Source organism: Sturnus vulgaris, chromosome Z (genome assembly GCF_052056855.1).
Source record: "Sturnus vulgaris isolate bStuVul1 chromosome Z, bStuVul1.hap1, whole genome shotgun sequence".
Lineage (NCBI taxonomy): Eukaryota > Metazoa > Chordata > Aves > Passeriformes > Sturnidae > Sturnus > Sturnus vulgaris.
Window position 1 is genome coordinate 37,060,028 of NC_142283.1, and position 16,915 is coordinate 37,076,942.

The window sequence follows — 16,915 nt, forward strand, 5'->3', positions numbered from 1 at the left end:
TAGGTTTTGCTGGCAGATCAGAAAGATGCTTATTTTGCTCTCAGGCCGGGCAAATGTCATGTGTCACTTCAGCAAAGGATGAAGAAGAAGTCAGAAAGACACAAACTCTCTTAGGAAAGAATTTGCCATGATTTGACCTTGTGGGAAGAGCCTTAAAGAAACCAGGCCTACATAACAGACTGTTAAAGACAAATTCCCATATGATTTGCAGGGTCTCAGAAACAAAAGTCCAGACATGCTGAGGGTTCCTGAGGAAAGCTAGGGATGGAGCCTACACTCTCCAGCTGAGGCATCCACTGACCGTGTGACTTTTGCACAGTTACCTTAGTGTGAGGGGCTCCCTCACTCCATCACGAAGTACACAAACCGTCTTTAAAAATCCTTCTGCTAAAGACAGGAGGAGTTTCTGGAGTAAGGCTCTTGAAGGAGAGGATCCTCAATGTGTTGAAGGCAATGTGATGTGGGCTGGAGAAATTCCTTGAGAAATACTACAGTGCTACATCTGTGAAGTAGATTTTGTGACTTGTATTCCACCACAGTAGACTGCCACATATTTGATAACCCTTTTTATGGTGTAGTTTATGACCTCAGGAAATAAACAGACATAAACCACTGCCTTCACACTTACATGCATATACTTTATAAACCTGTCTATGTAAATATATTTATACATAGAACACAATTGCCTCATTATATACAAATGCTGAGGCAAGTGCCAGCTTTACAGATTTATTCTTACATGCACAAATATACAGCTACCTAAAGCCAACGTCCTTAAACCCCTTCCACGCTGGCAGCTGTGTTTTAGCCATACAAACTGTTACACTTATTCCTTTGTGACTGTTATGTCAGCTTCTTCCAATTTTAACACTGCTTACACCCATCATTGCCTTTTACCTCTCTGACCTCCTTGAACGAAACAAAGAAAAGAAACCCCAGCACAGAAGAGAACTGACTTTACGTTGGTGATGCTGTCTCCGAAGTTTGACATGTATGAATTTCCCAGTGGAGTGGCCTAACCCACCAGAAGTTCTCAGTGACAACAAGCTCTCCTTCAGAGCAAGACTGGGGGACTAAGAATGCAACTGCAGAAAACCCTGCAAGATTAAGAGGTTTGGGAGAAGGCATGTATTGTCACACCATGTTTAGGCTGGGAGTCATACAAAAGATTGAAAGCTGTGTCTCTGCAAGGTGTCACCTATTTCCATGAGTTTGCCTTATCTGTGAAATATAACTATGGGAAACAGGGGTTGTCATGCCAGATGAAATCATAATAATACCGAAGTTACCACTGCATTGTACACTGCCACTGATGCCCACTATGAAGAATGAAACTGGAACATACTGCACACTGTGGTAGGTTATAACAAAGGATCGACACTTCTTCACTACTGCTCTTTCATTAGGATTTCACTAACTAGGAGGTTTAAACTCGTTTTACATTAAACAAGAACTAGTTATCTGGCCCTTGTCTTAGTCACTCACCGTGTCCTTAGAACTAAGAAAAGTATTCTTTCCAGAGACCATCATTCAGAGAAATAAACCCACTGAAATGATAAAGCAAAATGCATGAGATGATACTGTGCTTTCCTTTGACCCACTGCCCCACCAGGGCATGAAGTGTGTGGCTTTCCTGGAGAAGTAGCCTTTTAATGTATGGCACAGATTAATCAAATTATGATAGCTGAAGATATCAGATTAATTTTTTACAGGAGCTGGGGGTCCTGCTGTGGTACCACAGCTGCAACCTAAGTAATTGCCTTCCACATCTGAATTCCTTCAACTTTATAAACTGGTTACAGTACTCTCCTCTTCCCATCCTACCTTAAGTGACTGTACATGATTACTTACTATCTCATTAAAAAAATCTGTTTTGTCACAATAAAATAGCTGCATTTCAGAAGTTTCTGAGGTACTACCACTGTATTTAAACTTTATGACAAATCAGCAAAGATTTTCAGAGATAAAGGAAGCTGAACATATGTTCAGTGGTTAGGTATTATCCCCTAAATTTTTCTGATCCTTACACCGTGTGGAAGGACTGTCAATCATACAATAGCGTTTATCTCTCGATTGTAGAGGGAATACCAGAAATTAACATCTGTCAAACTCAGAATAAAATGAAACCAAACAAAATAGAGTAAATTAAATTAATGCAGAAAAAAATGTATATACTGTATTTCACTATGCTACAAGATATCCAGTCATCAAGTCATGCTGTATGTTAAAGGAACTGCAATTCATACGGACCTCAGTAAGTAGGGAAGACTTTCCTTCTGTCTTTCCTTGATTCCACAAGTTTTTGCCACACTTCAAAGACAAGTGCACTCTTGTTGGTAGGTAGTATTTGTGCATGAGCATCATTACAAAAATAAAATAAAGAGATCTAAACAAACCTCCAAAAATCAGATAGCAGGATAACTTAAATGGTCTGAGGGCTTGATACAAATCAAGATTACTTTTTAAAAAAATCCTTGAAATACCAACAAAATCAGAAAGTCTTTTCAGATTTGGGTATTTGTAAGACAGAAGAAAAAGCCACATAAAAACGAAATCGTTTGGGTCCCAAGCCATTTGTCTTCCAGAAGTCCTGACTAATGTTTGTATGAGTTTTAGAAAATTCATGCTTTTTGAAAGTTGACTTCTGCCAGGGAGAAGAACTGGATTCACTTTAGGAGATGAAGGAAAGCAGAATTTAGCAAAAATCTTAACTTGCTTTTTAAAATTTTAGAACACAGATGATTTATTGGCCAGGCTTCTTGCTTTGTGTATGCAAAAATATTCCTGTTAAAAATACTCTGTAAACCCGTGACCCTAACAACATACCACAGAAGGTCTGATTGCTCAGCATTGACCATTTTTATCAAAGCAGTTCAGTGTTGTACTCAAACGAAGGAGACAGGCAAGAAGTCGTTGCAAACTTCCTTTCTATGTGCTGTATCTGGTCATAATTTAATATTCATATTGGAATCTCTTACTGCATGACAAGAAGATGAAGGGTTAGGCAAGTGCCTTGCTGTGCCAGGCCTGGAGCTTGTAAGTTAATAACTCTAGAGAGGTAAGATGAGCAAGCCAAGATGGCATATTTCTTACCCACTTAATGTTTCATGTTAAATTTTCTGGTGCAGGTTTTAGAGGCCAATGAGAAAGTTTGGAGGAAAACAAGTTTAAAGTCATCTATGGGGCAGATGACCAGCAATGGGTCTTTCTCTTCAGGAAAAAGCTAAACAAACCCTTTCTGTATTCCTCTGAAAAAGAAGCCACAGGCAAGGTGGGATCAGCCTCCTACCTATTCTTTATCCATATTCTTGCCTCCATCTGGGCACCACATCTACCTGCTAGATAGAGGACTGGAGGAAGCATGCAGTGGAGAATATGTTCCAAGTGATGGAAGGATGATGCCAGCTCACCATCTTGCCCAAACAGACCAATCTGAACTGAGAATACCCGTGTAAGACAATCACATCTGAAACATGCAGACTACATGGCATGTCCTGGCTCTTTGCTAGGGGAAGTGCCTGCACAGACATTTTAAGGAGAAGCCTTTAGTAGGCAGCACAAGCAAGTATGAGGGTAATGTTGCAAGGTACAGCTAAGCAAATACTTCTATTTTACAGGCAGATTCTGCCTCTGTGCAACTTCCTCATTTCCTACTGCTACAAATGCTCAGCTTTTGATCCAGTATGGCTCTCAGAGCATGGGCTTCCAGACTCATGCTGTCCATAGAAACAGTAAGCTTAAGTGTAGAACCATTCCCATCTGTACACCCATACTGTGCTGTTCGTGGTTCCCACACAACACACCAGGAACTGTGGTAATTATAAACAGCCTGCATCCCATCAGTTCCCTTTTCCCCTTTTGCACTATACAAATGTCCCTGCATAATACCTCCACCAGAAGCCTGTGTGCAGTGCTGATGATTTCAGCCTAGGAAAGCTGATTGCTTTTGAATTTCTTTCCATGTATGTTGTTACTTACAAAAAAGAATGTTAAGTTTTGGGACCAATTTTCTAAGGAAAAGGAAAACTGCCATAGGTATGCTATTGAGGTGAGAAACCAAGATTCTTTTAACAAGTCCCAGGAGAGCAAAAAGACCACCACATTTTCATTTTCTAGTCTTGAATACAGAGTTGACTGAACCCTTAATAACAAGGCATTATGGTGGAGTCTCAGATTTAGTTTTTCCACTCCAGCTTCTGAAAAGAAGAAAGGCATAGGGTAATAAGGCACTTGTTTCAGAGCACGCCAGTCCTGGGAAACAAGGGGTAGAAAAATGTCTTCCATCCCTGAATTTTCTAGTGTGATTAAGAATGGTTTCTGCAGTTCCTGGTAGTGAGAGCACACAGGGCTCCAATTGCTGTTGGTTTGTTCACTTCTTTCAGCAGGAAAAAGCCTATCACAGAAAGCTTCATTGTGAAGGAAAATGAAAGTTGTTACCTAGCAAGGAAAGTTGTAATATAGCAATAAGACAAGGAAAATGGCTTTAAACTGGAAGAGAGTAGGTTTAGACTAGATATTAGGAAGAAATTCTTTACTGTGAGAGTGGTGACGCAGTGGCACAGGTTGCCCAGAGAGGTTGTGGATGCTCCATCCCTGGCAGGGTTGCAGGCCAGGCTAGATGGGGCTTGGAGCAACCTGGTCTGGTGGAAGGTGTTCCTCTCCATGGCAAAGGGCTGCAATCAGATGATCTTTAAGGTCCTTTCCAACCCCAAATTCTATGATTCTGTGATTACACAGTACAAAATAAATATATATGAACCAGTCCTTGGGCTGGGGTGGAAGAGAGGGTGGGAAGTATTTCTACCTATTAGGGCAGCATCAGCAATCAGTGTCAAAAAGTCACACACTATGAAATCGGACACAAAAACATAAATTTACTTCTTTCCTTCCTTCTCTCTTGGATTACTGACCCCTCAATCAGAGCACCAGTCCTTTATGTGAAAACTCGGAATCCTAATAGCTGTTTCTTCTCCTTTTTATAAGAATGGATGTCCACACTCTCAAAGTGGACTTGATTTTGAGGAGCATAGCAATATGTGCACATTAAAGGGATCTTCAGGTTTGGGATGCCAGTTGTGGAGGGTCTTTCAGAGGTGGGATTTTTTTCTAAACTTCTTGCTCTCGGAATATCTGTCACTGAAACTTCAAAAGAAGAAAAGCATGACACATGTCTGTCCTCTTGTGAAAGCCCTAGAAGAGAGAACCTACTGAATCACTCAGCTGTTTTCAGGTCTTTCCCAGTGTCCGGCCAGCAGCGACAGTGCTGGCATGCTGTCTAAACATCTGCTATTGTCTGAGAAGTGGAAGGACACAGTTTATTTTATCTCCTGTGGCTGCTACAAGATTGACAGTGACAAGTGTGAAATGGACATGTCCCACGGAATTTCAGAAAAGAAAATCCCTAAGGAACTTTAAAATAAGTACATGGTCAACTCCCTCATCACTCTGTAGTGTGAGTAGACATTCACATCTGTTCACAATAAACATTGGCTCCCTCCTGCTTTTCTGACCCAGCATAAGCAGCAATATCCAATATTGCCCTCTCTGCTCCGTTACTTATTTCAGTGACTTGAATGGTACTAGCTCCAGTATACATTAATGTTTCTGAGAACAGAACAGAGAGGATTTACTGCTTTAAATTCCCCCAGAAATTATTCCTGCCTACTCTGCTGCTAGGCATCAGGGGGGAAAGGAGGCCAAAATCCAACTCTTCTTACCTTGCTGGCAGAAAGCTTTTTAAATAACCAATCAAACATGTCTGATTCTTTCAACACATGCTTAAAAAATATCGGACTAATAGCGGAGAAGATAATCTAGAAAAAGCCAGAGATATGGCTTTGACCTTTCCTCCTGGTGCTGCTACAGTAGCTATCAGATGTGATTTAAGGGCATTCATGTATAGTTTGCTATAAAGCACATTTTGTAGCAGCCCTGGAACTCTCAGGGTGGATCTGACCATTGGTCTACCTCACCTGCCATCCTCTTCTTAGCAGCTGGCAACACTTACTGCTTTAGGGCAAGATTAATACCCTACCTCCCACAACCCCACTGACTTTGTGTGAAGTGGCCTTCCAGACTGCTCAAAACCAGGCTCATAGATGGCAGATTTGGTTCTAGTAAAGAACTGGAAGGCTCTTCATAATGGTTCTCAAGGGTAAAATTGTATAGGATTATGGCTGTAATGCAGGCTTCCCTGGGAACCATCACTAGTGAAGAAGAAAAGAGTCACTTTCCCCACTGGTACCCCTGCAGGTCCCAGTGTGCTCCTGAGATAAGCAGAGTGACAATCTCTCTTTCCTAGGAAAGAACCATTTCTGGCTCTCTGTCTCAGCTGAGGGAAGGCACACAAAATGATGTGGGGCACAGAAGAAAGAGTACAAGGAACTCTAACAAGCACCAGCTGGCGTGCAGTTGAAGGGAAATGCACCCAGTGGGGATGGCTGGACCTGAGGGTGCTCCAGCTACCCCAAGGTCAGGGCCTGTGGAGGCAGAGGAGACAGTGTTTGAAGCAATACATTGTCTGGGAAGGGCAGGGAAGGGAATTCCAAGTAGGAAACACTGGTATAGTTTCCTCCTCCTTTGCCCTGTCCAAACCTACATTTGACCTTTCTGAAGGAAGGCATTTGAGCCTCAATACATAAAGAACATGTCTCTGAGAGTTCTAATAATATATAACAAATAACAATTCCACCTGTAGTTCAGAATTCCCACCCAGTCACTCCTGATCTCTTAACGCACCTTTTTTTCCTGAGCTAGGAAGGGAAAAATATACTTGAGGGTCTTGCCAGCAATAATTTAAACAACTTGTATGTACTTACAGGAGGAAGTGTTTGTTCCTTCTGTTGAAGCTTGTATCCTAAGCATGGGTTCTGCAACACACAGAAGTAACAACTAAGTTGTAATAATACAGCCACAGCTACAGCACTATAACGGAGAAGCCTGAACATCTTCCCCCAGTAGAGATTTCTTTTATTTTTATTTTTTTTCCTCAGTAGTCAGAAATCCAGCAGAGCAGAGGAAAAAAATTAAATAGCTTGAGAAAGCAAAGAACTTCAAAGTTGGTTCAGCATGTCCTAGGCACACTGTGAATAATCAATTATAGCAAAAATGCTCCATAGTCCTGGGAGGAAAGGCCGTGAGAAAACTGGCAAAGACAGAGTAAAATTTTCAGCTGTTTCTGACAGCATCAGAGGAAAGTGGAAAGCAGTAGGTCATGGAGCTCCACATGCTGACCCAGGAAGTACTAGCTTCTTATCTTCTCCTCACATAACTTCAATTGAACTGTGAGGAATTTCAGTCTATCACAACTATAACTAAGGACTTCTGTGGCTAGAAAGAGAGGAGGGTCGATGAGAGTCAACACCTCTGAAAAGAGCTGTAGATGGAAGGAAAAATAGAACACATTCCAGACCAAAATGAGACATAACACCAGCCCCAAAGTGGTTGCAAAGAAAGGAAAAAGAATGGTAAATAATCTTGTAGGACAGTGGAGGGAAATGGACCTCAGCACAAATCACACAATGGAAGCACTCAGAAAAGTTTACAGAAGAAGCAGGTGGCCAGAAGCTAGGTCAGAACCTCATGAACTATAGGAACCTGAACCACACAGCAATTAAGAGCCATGTATTTGGGTGGCTTCATGGCTTTCACTATCTAGCAAATCATATATTGTGTCATGCATGAGTAAACAATTCAAGAAAGGGCTTGAGAAGTATTATCAGTTGAAAGGAAACATTTGAAGAGAGAATACTTTGCCTAAGGTGGCAATGTGATGTGCCAGTGTGAAGTACAGGTGGCTAACAGGCAGTCTGTGAATTCTAGGGAGCAGGTCAGACATACTGCATACTCTGTAGTGAAACATTAGCATGTCATGTCACACAGAAAAGATGAATCTGTTGCCTAACAAAGCCTGGTTTTAGGCAGAAAAACCCCACTCTTCAGAACTAAGACTGCTCTAAAAGTCCTCCTATCATCAAAAAGTAACTGCAGCAATACTTTAAGAGACCTAGATCCTGGTGATTTGAACACCAGCATTTCACAATAGTCTACCTTCAAGTAAAGAAACAACCCACTCATTAATAATTTCATTTGAAACTCCTGGAAAAATATCAGCAGACTCTAAACCCCCAGGCACTACTGGTCACCAGGAAACTCATGAAGAGTTAGAGAAAGACACTGTCTGGACCCAGCCTAGGGATAGAACAGTAGGAAAAACAGCACCTGGCTGGGTTTGGGACTGGTCTCTGCTCTAGCCACATATCAAAGACCTCCTCAGAACTTCATGTGGAGACCTCAACAAGAGCCACTAAACATATTGCTTTTTGCCATTCTGAGCACAATACCATGATGGGTTGCTTGGCATGAAATATTCCAGTGCAGAGATTCATCAGGAATGCAGCCAGCTTTTTGAACATCCCAGCTTCCTCCCCTCCAGTGGCACAATAGCAGTAAAGAGGAGGATGGTACTGTAACAGCAGGCACTTGAAGGGACATAAGCAAGGAAAGAGACTACTCAAGAACAAGAACCTTAATTCATGGGAAAGAAGGCAGCAAAGTGCAGGGACTGCATTCTTGTTGCACAAGGGAGAAGGCAAGGCAAGCCCAGTGGAGTCAGTGACCAGCGTGTCACCTTCTTTGAACAAAAATGGTTCCAATGGTTACAGGACACTTGCTATTAGCTATGTGGTCTCATATATTCCCAGTGAAGCACCAGTGACAGGCCCCACTGAGAACATGAAAGAATATGGGCACATCCAACGTCTCTTCTGTCAGGCAGCAATGCCAAGATTTCAGAAGTAGGTCGCCACACACACAGATGCATCAAAGGAAAGGCTGCAGGCATGCTAAATGCAAAATCTGGCAATCACGCTGTTTTCCTTGATCTAGCCTACAAACACTGTCATTTCATACTAAACCCCATCCCTGCCAGACATAGCTTTCCCAAAAAAGCTAGCAGGACCCCAGCCTCTTTGCCAAGGAGGGTATGCGCATCTTGTAAATCCTTGGGTTGCTCGGCTTATACACGTCTATCTACAACTGTCTCATCCAAAGTCATCAGTAGAGACAAGTGCTTGTATTGTGGCCATATATAAAGTAACTCTTAACAATTAAATAATGAAAGCAGCTGCTCACTGGGGTCAGTTCCAGGAGTAACTCTGGAAGTATGCAATCTGCAACTGCAGGAAGGATGCTGAAAGAAAGTTCCAGCAGCCTGAAAAGAAATCACCTGGAGAAGACTCCTAGTGTGCCAAGGCAGCTCCAAAAGTGGTTAAATTACTGACAGTGAGTTACCTGTCTACACTCACGGACCCTGCAGAGTTCTTAGGAATTATATGTGGAGCCCTGAAGAACAGAGCAGTCCAGGCAACAGACTTTCCTGAGGACACATCATACACTCAACAAACTTATAACCAGCTAGGATTTATAGGAGAAGGAGGTAAGACCTTTTTAAAAACGTATTTCCTAGCAACACAAATACTTCCTCTCTTGGGCTGCTGCAGCCTGACAACTGTAGGCCAAATTAGCTTCCTCAATACAGCCACAGGATAGTAAAAAGTATGTTTAACCCTTCTTCATTCATTTCTTGGTTCCTGAAGTAGCTCAAGTGTGCAAGGTGATACGCAGAAATGGAGCTGCTGGATGTAGATGAATTGTTCTCGGTTAAGAAGGAGCTGAGCTGCAGGAGCAGGAGCAATTTCAAGAAGAAATGAAAAGAAAGAGACAGAAAGACTCTGTTAATTCAACTTACGTGAAGAAGTTTTTGTCACTTCTGTTGATACTGGTATCTTGCTGGCACTCTCTGGAAAACACAAGAGGCAACAAGAAGTTATAATATGATGTCAGATGATCCTCTAACAGCATTCAGCTCCAGAAAGGACATGGTAAAGAAGAAAAAGGTGTTCAAAGAAGCAAGCTTAAATTTTGCTTCAGTGGGTAGAGGCTTCAATCAGATATCAACTTGCAGAAGTTTCTTTTCAGGAAAAAAACAATAAAAAATGATGGTGCCTACTAGTAAAACTGAAGAAAAAAGCCTGCTCCTTTTGAAAGAAGCCAGTTGTTCAATCTCTCCTTTTCCTCTGGGAATAACTGATCAGTGGCAACAGGAGAAATCATGCAGATGGTTCTATTTCTGGAAGACGTCAGTGTGAGTACTCACTCCTTATGCTGCTAGGCGGTTAAATTTTGCAAAGATGTGTCCCTGTTCATATCGCTTGAATTTCTGGTAAGTACATCCAATAGTGTCACTTGCCACTTCAGGGAAATCTTCTGAGCCACATATGCAAACCCTGTCCCTCATGGACTGCTGGGGGCTCTGTGATAGAAATCAAACAGTTGCTTTGCTGAAGAGATGGGAAAAGTTGCGCTTCCATACTGGTCCTATGTATATCTCCATACACTATTGCTAGTTACATACTGGCATGGACTGCTTGCACTCACTTGTTGAACCAGCTGATGGCTAAGGGGGATGATGCTGCCATATTTAGATCCTTGCTAATGCAAAACGCACAGATGGGAGAAAGCAGAATGTAGAAAGCCTTTGTTTAGGCTTCACAGACTTGCTCAGAGACCTTGTTCCAATGACAGCATTGATTTGTGAGTGCTCTGCTGTCCCTGCAAGCCACAACTGTGTGCAATTTCTTAGGTGTGAACAAATCACTCTTCAGTTGTATTCATCAGCAGTCTTGGACTTCCCCAATTTCTTAAAACACATTTCAGACATTAAGTGGTGCAGTTCAGTGCAGCTGCACAAGCTTCAACTCTACAGCTGCAGAAAGGCCCTGAGTGCCAAGAAAAAAGTCTTGCCCTGAAACCTCAAGGCACACCAAGAATCCCCTAGAGGGTCAGACAAACAGAATTTAGAAAATACCTCATGAGAGATTTAGGAAAAGGAAACTCTGGAATATTTGTATTCTGTTTTGTGAATCTGGGTTCCAGTGGTTCTCTGCTCATTGTCTTCAGAGTTCACAGAAACTTGACCAGAGACAAAACTAGCCCAATTGCCTTCTCTTCAACATCCCTCCTGTTAAACTTTAATATCGACTCTGTATTTTACCTTCTTACTTGCTTGCTCTTCTTTTGTATTTATTTTTCCATTTTGGTCCAGCTTTCTTTGGCAAATACACTGTTTGACTAGTTAGTACATCCCAGTTTCATCTCACTAATGGGAGAGAACATGCTATGCAGCATTTCCTTGGCAGCCAGTGACGCATGGCATGAAAGTGTGTATCGTAAGAAGAATTTTTAAGGTAAAAACCTTCGCATTAGGTATTGGAACACAGTAGCCTGTAGCTAGGCATCTTTCAGGATCGTTTTTTGGGTATAACAGCAGTTTCTCTATTGTGCAGCTGGGTTGTCTGAGCAATTAGCCTTTCTTAGTCATGTCAGGAGATGGAACAGGTCTGACAGTTTCATAGCTCAGCATCTGGCAAAACTGGAGCAAACTTTTCTTTCACCATTAAAGAAACCATGTTCCATTTAGTGCCTGTGCTGAGCTTGATGGAGCATTTCTCACTGCCACCTCCCCAGCCCAGCTGTATTAGTTCAAACGCCAAAGGGAAGCTTCCCTGCCAGTGGAAAATACAGCCAGAGCCTCCTACACCTGAAACGTGCTGAGAAATACATTTGGAAAGTATGTGGCAAAGTCACACTTTATCAAGTCCCACTAGTAACATTCTTGTTAGCAACATTAACAGTGGATGCTAATGTTTGGAAGACACAAGATTGGTGCGTATTGCTCACTGCGCACAGTACACCACAACCGTAAGAAAGGCATTTTAGAGCACTTAGGAAGGCTAGCACAGATCCACATGACAAGTTATCCGAACACAAGAAGCAAACAAAAAGGAGGCTTCCCCTAGCAAGCCATCAGTACTTGCCTGAGGTGATAGAGCTGGAACCATTTTCCAATCATAATACTTTTGCTGCTGCAGTCTGCTAGGGTATGGAGATGGCAGCCTGCAGCCCTGTATTCATCATCATGTTTAAGTTCCCATGAGGAACAGCTACCTGAGAGGCTACAATCAGTTCTGTCCCCTGGCACTTCTTGGTGAAGTGCTGTTTCCTGAAAATGGGTATGCTTGTGCAGGGGCCTAGTTATGTAAAAATACTGAAAGATCCATGAGAGATGCTTGTTGGTGGATGTTTTAAAGAGCAGGTCTCTGCAGCTTCTAAGTCCTATTTCCTTAGTACTTGGGCCAGGAGTATCTTCTGCTGTTTAGTCTGACATAACAGGGAAGAGTTCCTTCAGCTCACAGAGGACTCCCAGCAACCTCATCACCTTGCTGGCCTTGATATGTTGATCCATCCTTCCAGACAGAGAACTTTGTTTTGGCTGCTGAGGGGAGACCACTCCTTGTTGTGTGGGTAACAAGCTCTGCTCTATGGCTCTGAGGCAGGAGGTCATTCTTCTCCTCCTCAGCCAAAATATTTTCTCCAGGATAACCAAATATTTAATTGTCTTACAGCTGCTGTTGTGAATAGCTCTGCGCATGACCTCACAGCTTTTTTCCCCCCTGGTTAGTTTGTCAGAGGCCTAATGCAAAGAAGTCTTCTTGAGCAAGCTGAAGGGATTTAGTTGATCACATAGGTTTTAGTTCGGGCCTTGCAGATGGTCGCCCTGAGAACCCTGACAGGGACAACAACCTGGGCTCTGAGGAGGATTCAGACACCATGACACCATAGATAGAGCTGCAAACATGCTTTTTGTCATTCTGAGGTATACTTTCTGGCAGTGATGTCAGTTTTAAGACTTTTGTTTGTGCTATTACGTTGATATCATCTGAATCTTACAAACAATGACACAAACTAACATACACCTTGAGGAAAGGGGAGCACTTTCTTCATCTCTGCCACTCGGTCTGTAGATGGCAGGGCAGAGAGCAGTTGTGTAGAAGGTTGGTAAGGCAGCACTCTGGGGCCTCAGAGACTACTACTGCAGGCATACATAGTCAAAGACACGGCGATCAGTGGCTAAACTATTCGTTTCTTAAAACTATGGAACTTCTCCCCTTTTTCCCCCAAGAAACTACTGACCTGAGTCAGATTAAAAGAACGTTGCCCTCAATCCAAGTACGTCAAATTGCAAGGAAAGGTTCAAGAGTACTCTTAGGGGAGTTGGAATACCAAATTGAGTGATGGCCATATTTCTTTCTAAGACCAAATCAGTGACATTGGTCTAAGCATGCTTATTTGCTCTAGGCGACAATTTGACTCGTTACGCCAGCCAGTTCAAAACAAACCCAGGTTGCCTGAAATTATGCTAGAGAGAAGAGGTACCCTCATCTCCTATTTTAATCAAGTCTTGGACAGAAGAAGGGACTTATTTTGCACTTGAAGTATTTCATAGTTTGTCACATGTTCTATGGGTACTAGATATAAGACGGTTTTATTGACTTAAATTTCTCAGTCATCTTCTTGAAGCTAAGGTCTATCTTCAGAAGAGGAAGAGCAAATTAAAATTGAATGAATTATGAGTATCAGATCCTTACTGATTGGTAGTAACAACCTGGAGCTGTTACTACTACTGTAGGTCCTATGGATGCAAAACCACAAGCCTGCACAGGCCACTGTGTAGCAAATGAATATACAATGGCTCACCTCTTCCTACAATTGAGATACATTAACAGATCACCAAAGTACTTCTTGTACCCACCAATTCAGGCAAAATTGTCCCAGCCACCCATGCTGATGAGCCAAACTACATCAACTCACTTTCCACAGACATCAAGGTATAGCACTCACCCCAAATCCGGCACACAACACAGCAGAACAAGCACTGAAGACTTCTGGCTTTTGAAAAATCTCTGCATAAATCCACCCTTTTGCACCCTGAAACATGCTAGGCACAGAAAACATCCTCAGAGGCAGAAGAATCAGGCCAACAGGTTTTAATGGAAATGAATGACACCACATGCAGATAGAATATGCTTCACTCTTTATAACAAAAATATCACTTAGCTGGTTGTCTAAATATAGGGTTTTGTGAGCAAGTTGAAAGCTTTGGCTGTGTGTGAAGTATTCTGTCAGTATTATTTACTAAGCATAGTAAGGTTCTATGCTGATAAGAAAATCCCTGAAAAATTCACCGTGAGATTTCTGCCTGGGTAAAGCAAGAAATTAGGATGTACAAAAAAGCAATTACTACTGCACTCGCAAACTTGTGCACTATTTATACAACACCAGGAGAACTTCGTGCCTCTATTTTGACCTCAATTACAATCTTTCTTAGGGGAGCATACGTGAGTATGAGTGAATGAAAATAAGAAGGCAGCTCATACACTGTGGGCAAGTTACACTCATTATAAATTTAAAAGAGAACAGAATAGCTCCTACTACTTGCTCTTAAGACTGGTAAAAATGGTGTTTGTCTAGGTATTTTTATATTTGTTGCATGTTTTGTCCACACACTTGGCTCTATATACAAAGATTTATATTTCTTTCAGTAAAACTGGGAAAATTTTAAAGTCTGTGTAGGTTACTGCAGTTTGTATGGGGCATGTGTTCACATTTATGCATAGCAAAAACTTGCACAAGAGCAAATTTGGCAGTTTTAAGTAACAACAATATTTATAATTACAGTAAGAAGGACAGGAGCTACTATTGCATTGAATATTACTGTTTTAGACAATAAACTTTGCCTCTTTAGGGAGTGAAATCAGGAAAAATTATGGTCTTTTCTCACTGAAAGCAGCAAAAATATTTTTCAACTGTTTTATTGAGAAATACTACTTTTTCTATGCCAGGAGCAGGGAACTGAAATCAGCAGCCTTCGTGGTAAACATACGGCTTTTTGTATCCTTTGGGGGAATGCCCCAACAGATTTGCCTTGTTCTTCATATAATTTTTCCTAATGTCCATTGGTAGTTGATATTAGAGACAAGGCACCATGATAAACAGACCTTTGGTCTGGCCTTAGGGTTCTCTTTCATGGCATACACCAGTAAAGAAAATTTCAACTAAAATAGTCCTAGTTTGACAAAATTTTAGGGAATTTAAACCTAGATTTTTTTTGGATACTGAAAAACACTAATCTTACAGTGTAAATAAAAATAATCCCATTTCCAGAAAGGCCATTACCTCGTCTACCCTCACTCTTAAAAGTAACCAGCACAAAGGGAAAGGAAGATCTAGTTTGCAGATAGCAGGGTATACATACATAATAAATATGACCAGGTGAGGTCACTAAATTAAAGGTCATAATTTAACTTATGCCTCTCATCACGCACCAGACCAGTATCACCATAAGAAAGTCAGGCCCTCTGGTGCATTTTTCTTTACCTCACTGTTACCCTATCTGCTGGAGGTGGAAGAAAGCAATTTCCCTCTTCGCTTTGAGAGATTCAGCCTTCTCAAATACCCATGCTTTAGTTTTCTACAGGGACTCCTGGGCTACACTGGACCCCAAGGGCTTCCCCAAAAGCCCATTAACAGGTAATAACAAGTAAGAGTTAAATATGTGGTGTTTTTGTTTGTTGTTTTGCCTTTTTCTTTTAATTTTCCACTTTTTCTTTCTTATTAATATTGCAGGACCTCCCACCTACACAGGACCTGAGTAATGACTGCCCTTCAGGGCTCATTACCAACTTTGGATCCCAAATCTGTCATTAAGCTAGCAAGGGGAAGAGGTCAGGGAATGTGAGGGAAGGAGGGGTGAGGAGGTCACCCGTGCAGGGGGTCTATTGCTGTTTGCACGGCAGATGTTGCCCTTTGAGGCCGTAATCTATTGCTCTTCAGTCACCAGATGTTGCCCATGCTGTTTCTCAGATCCAGGTGGAAAATTCCACCATTAGCAGGAAAATTATGAACAATTTTATTGGTAATTTATAAGGAACAGTAAGCAGAGTGGGCTCAGATGTATGTGTAGCAACCAAATATGCATGATTGATTTGTTCAACCGATGAATGCTGCCATGCCTGAGTCTAGATGATCAAATATCACTGAGATGTTCCAGTTCAGATATCATTGAGTTTCCAGTTCAGATTTTACAGACAAGGGCCAGCTGGCAGGTTTAGACTGGATTCCAGTTTGCTCTGTGTTTGCATGCACGTCTGTGTTTTAAACAACTTACACTTCATAACACAATTAGATAGATTTTAATGTATATGTTATGGATGCACATAACAAGGCTTGCCACATATACTGTCTATTGAGACCAAGCTCCTGCCCCCTTGCAGCAGGAGTGTTTCGCAGTCATTCAGCTTAGCCCAAAAGTAAATTGAAAAATCCATGTCATGTAGCACAGGAATGAGATCCTGCATGTACTCCCATGACACCATTCCTAGTTTGAGAAAGTAATAGAAAATGGACAAATTTTGGGGGAGTTTTATTGTTAGTTTCTTTTTTTTTTTTTTGCATTTATCTCTATCACTGCCTAGGCATAGTGCCTACAGTCAAGTTATAGAAACGGTATAGGAGCTTTCCAAGTAGAGCAGCTAATGAGCAACCAAAATTTGTATTCATGGAAACCAAAAAACTACACAGAAACACCTACCCATTTTTCGTCTCAGTAACATTCCAGTAAATAACACTTGATCTTTTATATCAGTTTCCTGTCATCTGCTTATGATTATAATACCATACAGCTAGAATGAAATTCTAGCACTTGAGATTCTTTAGTTGATGAAATAGAATAGCAAATACACAAAGTGAATACAGTTAAGTAATTGCTGTGTGATTAAAAAATAGCAGATAGACAAAGACAAATCCCACTGGAAAAGGTTTACATTTGGTTTTCTGTTTATGTTAATGCCTGTCTCCCACTTAAGAGCACAGAAATGTGGAACAGAAAAGCATGCCTGGTAAATTCACATTGCTGTAACATCTTTAATTCATCTATGATATGCAGAGAACTTCAGCTGTGTTTGCTAATGAGGACATGTTTGTTTCGTACTTCACAACTGACTGGACACTGAACGGG

At 41.5% G+C, this 16,915-nt stretch overlaps 1 protein-coding gene across 6 annotated transcripts in view; it reads right to left on the bottom strand.

Annotated features, from left to right (window-relative positions):
- Positions 1-16,915, bottom strand: part of NRG1 (neuregulin 1) — a 456,687-nt gene that overhangs the window by 122,755 nt on the left and 317,017 nt on the right. For 3 of the 6 annotated variants that reach the window (XM_088157368.1, XM_014882388.2, XM_014882386.2), the window contains 2 exons: positions 9,749-9,799; positions 6,819-6,869 (listed from right to left, as the gene is read on the bottom strand). The exons of 2 other annotated variants lie outside the window; for them this stretch is intronic. In XM_088157368.1, coding sequence (XP_088013494.1) covers positions 6,819-6,869; positions 9,749-9,799 — 102 coding nt within the window. The remainder of the gene's footprint in view (positions 1-6,818; positions 6,870-9,748; positions 9,800-16,915) is intronic. One more of the 6 variants, XM_088157367.1, reaches the window with a different exon arrangement.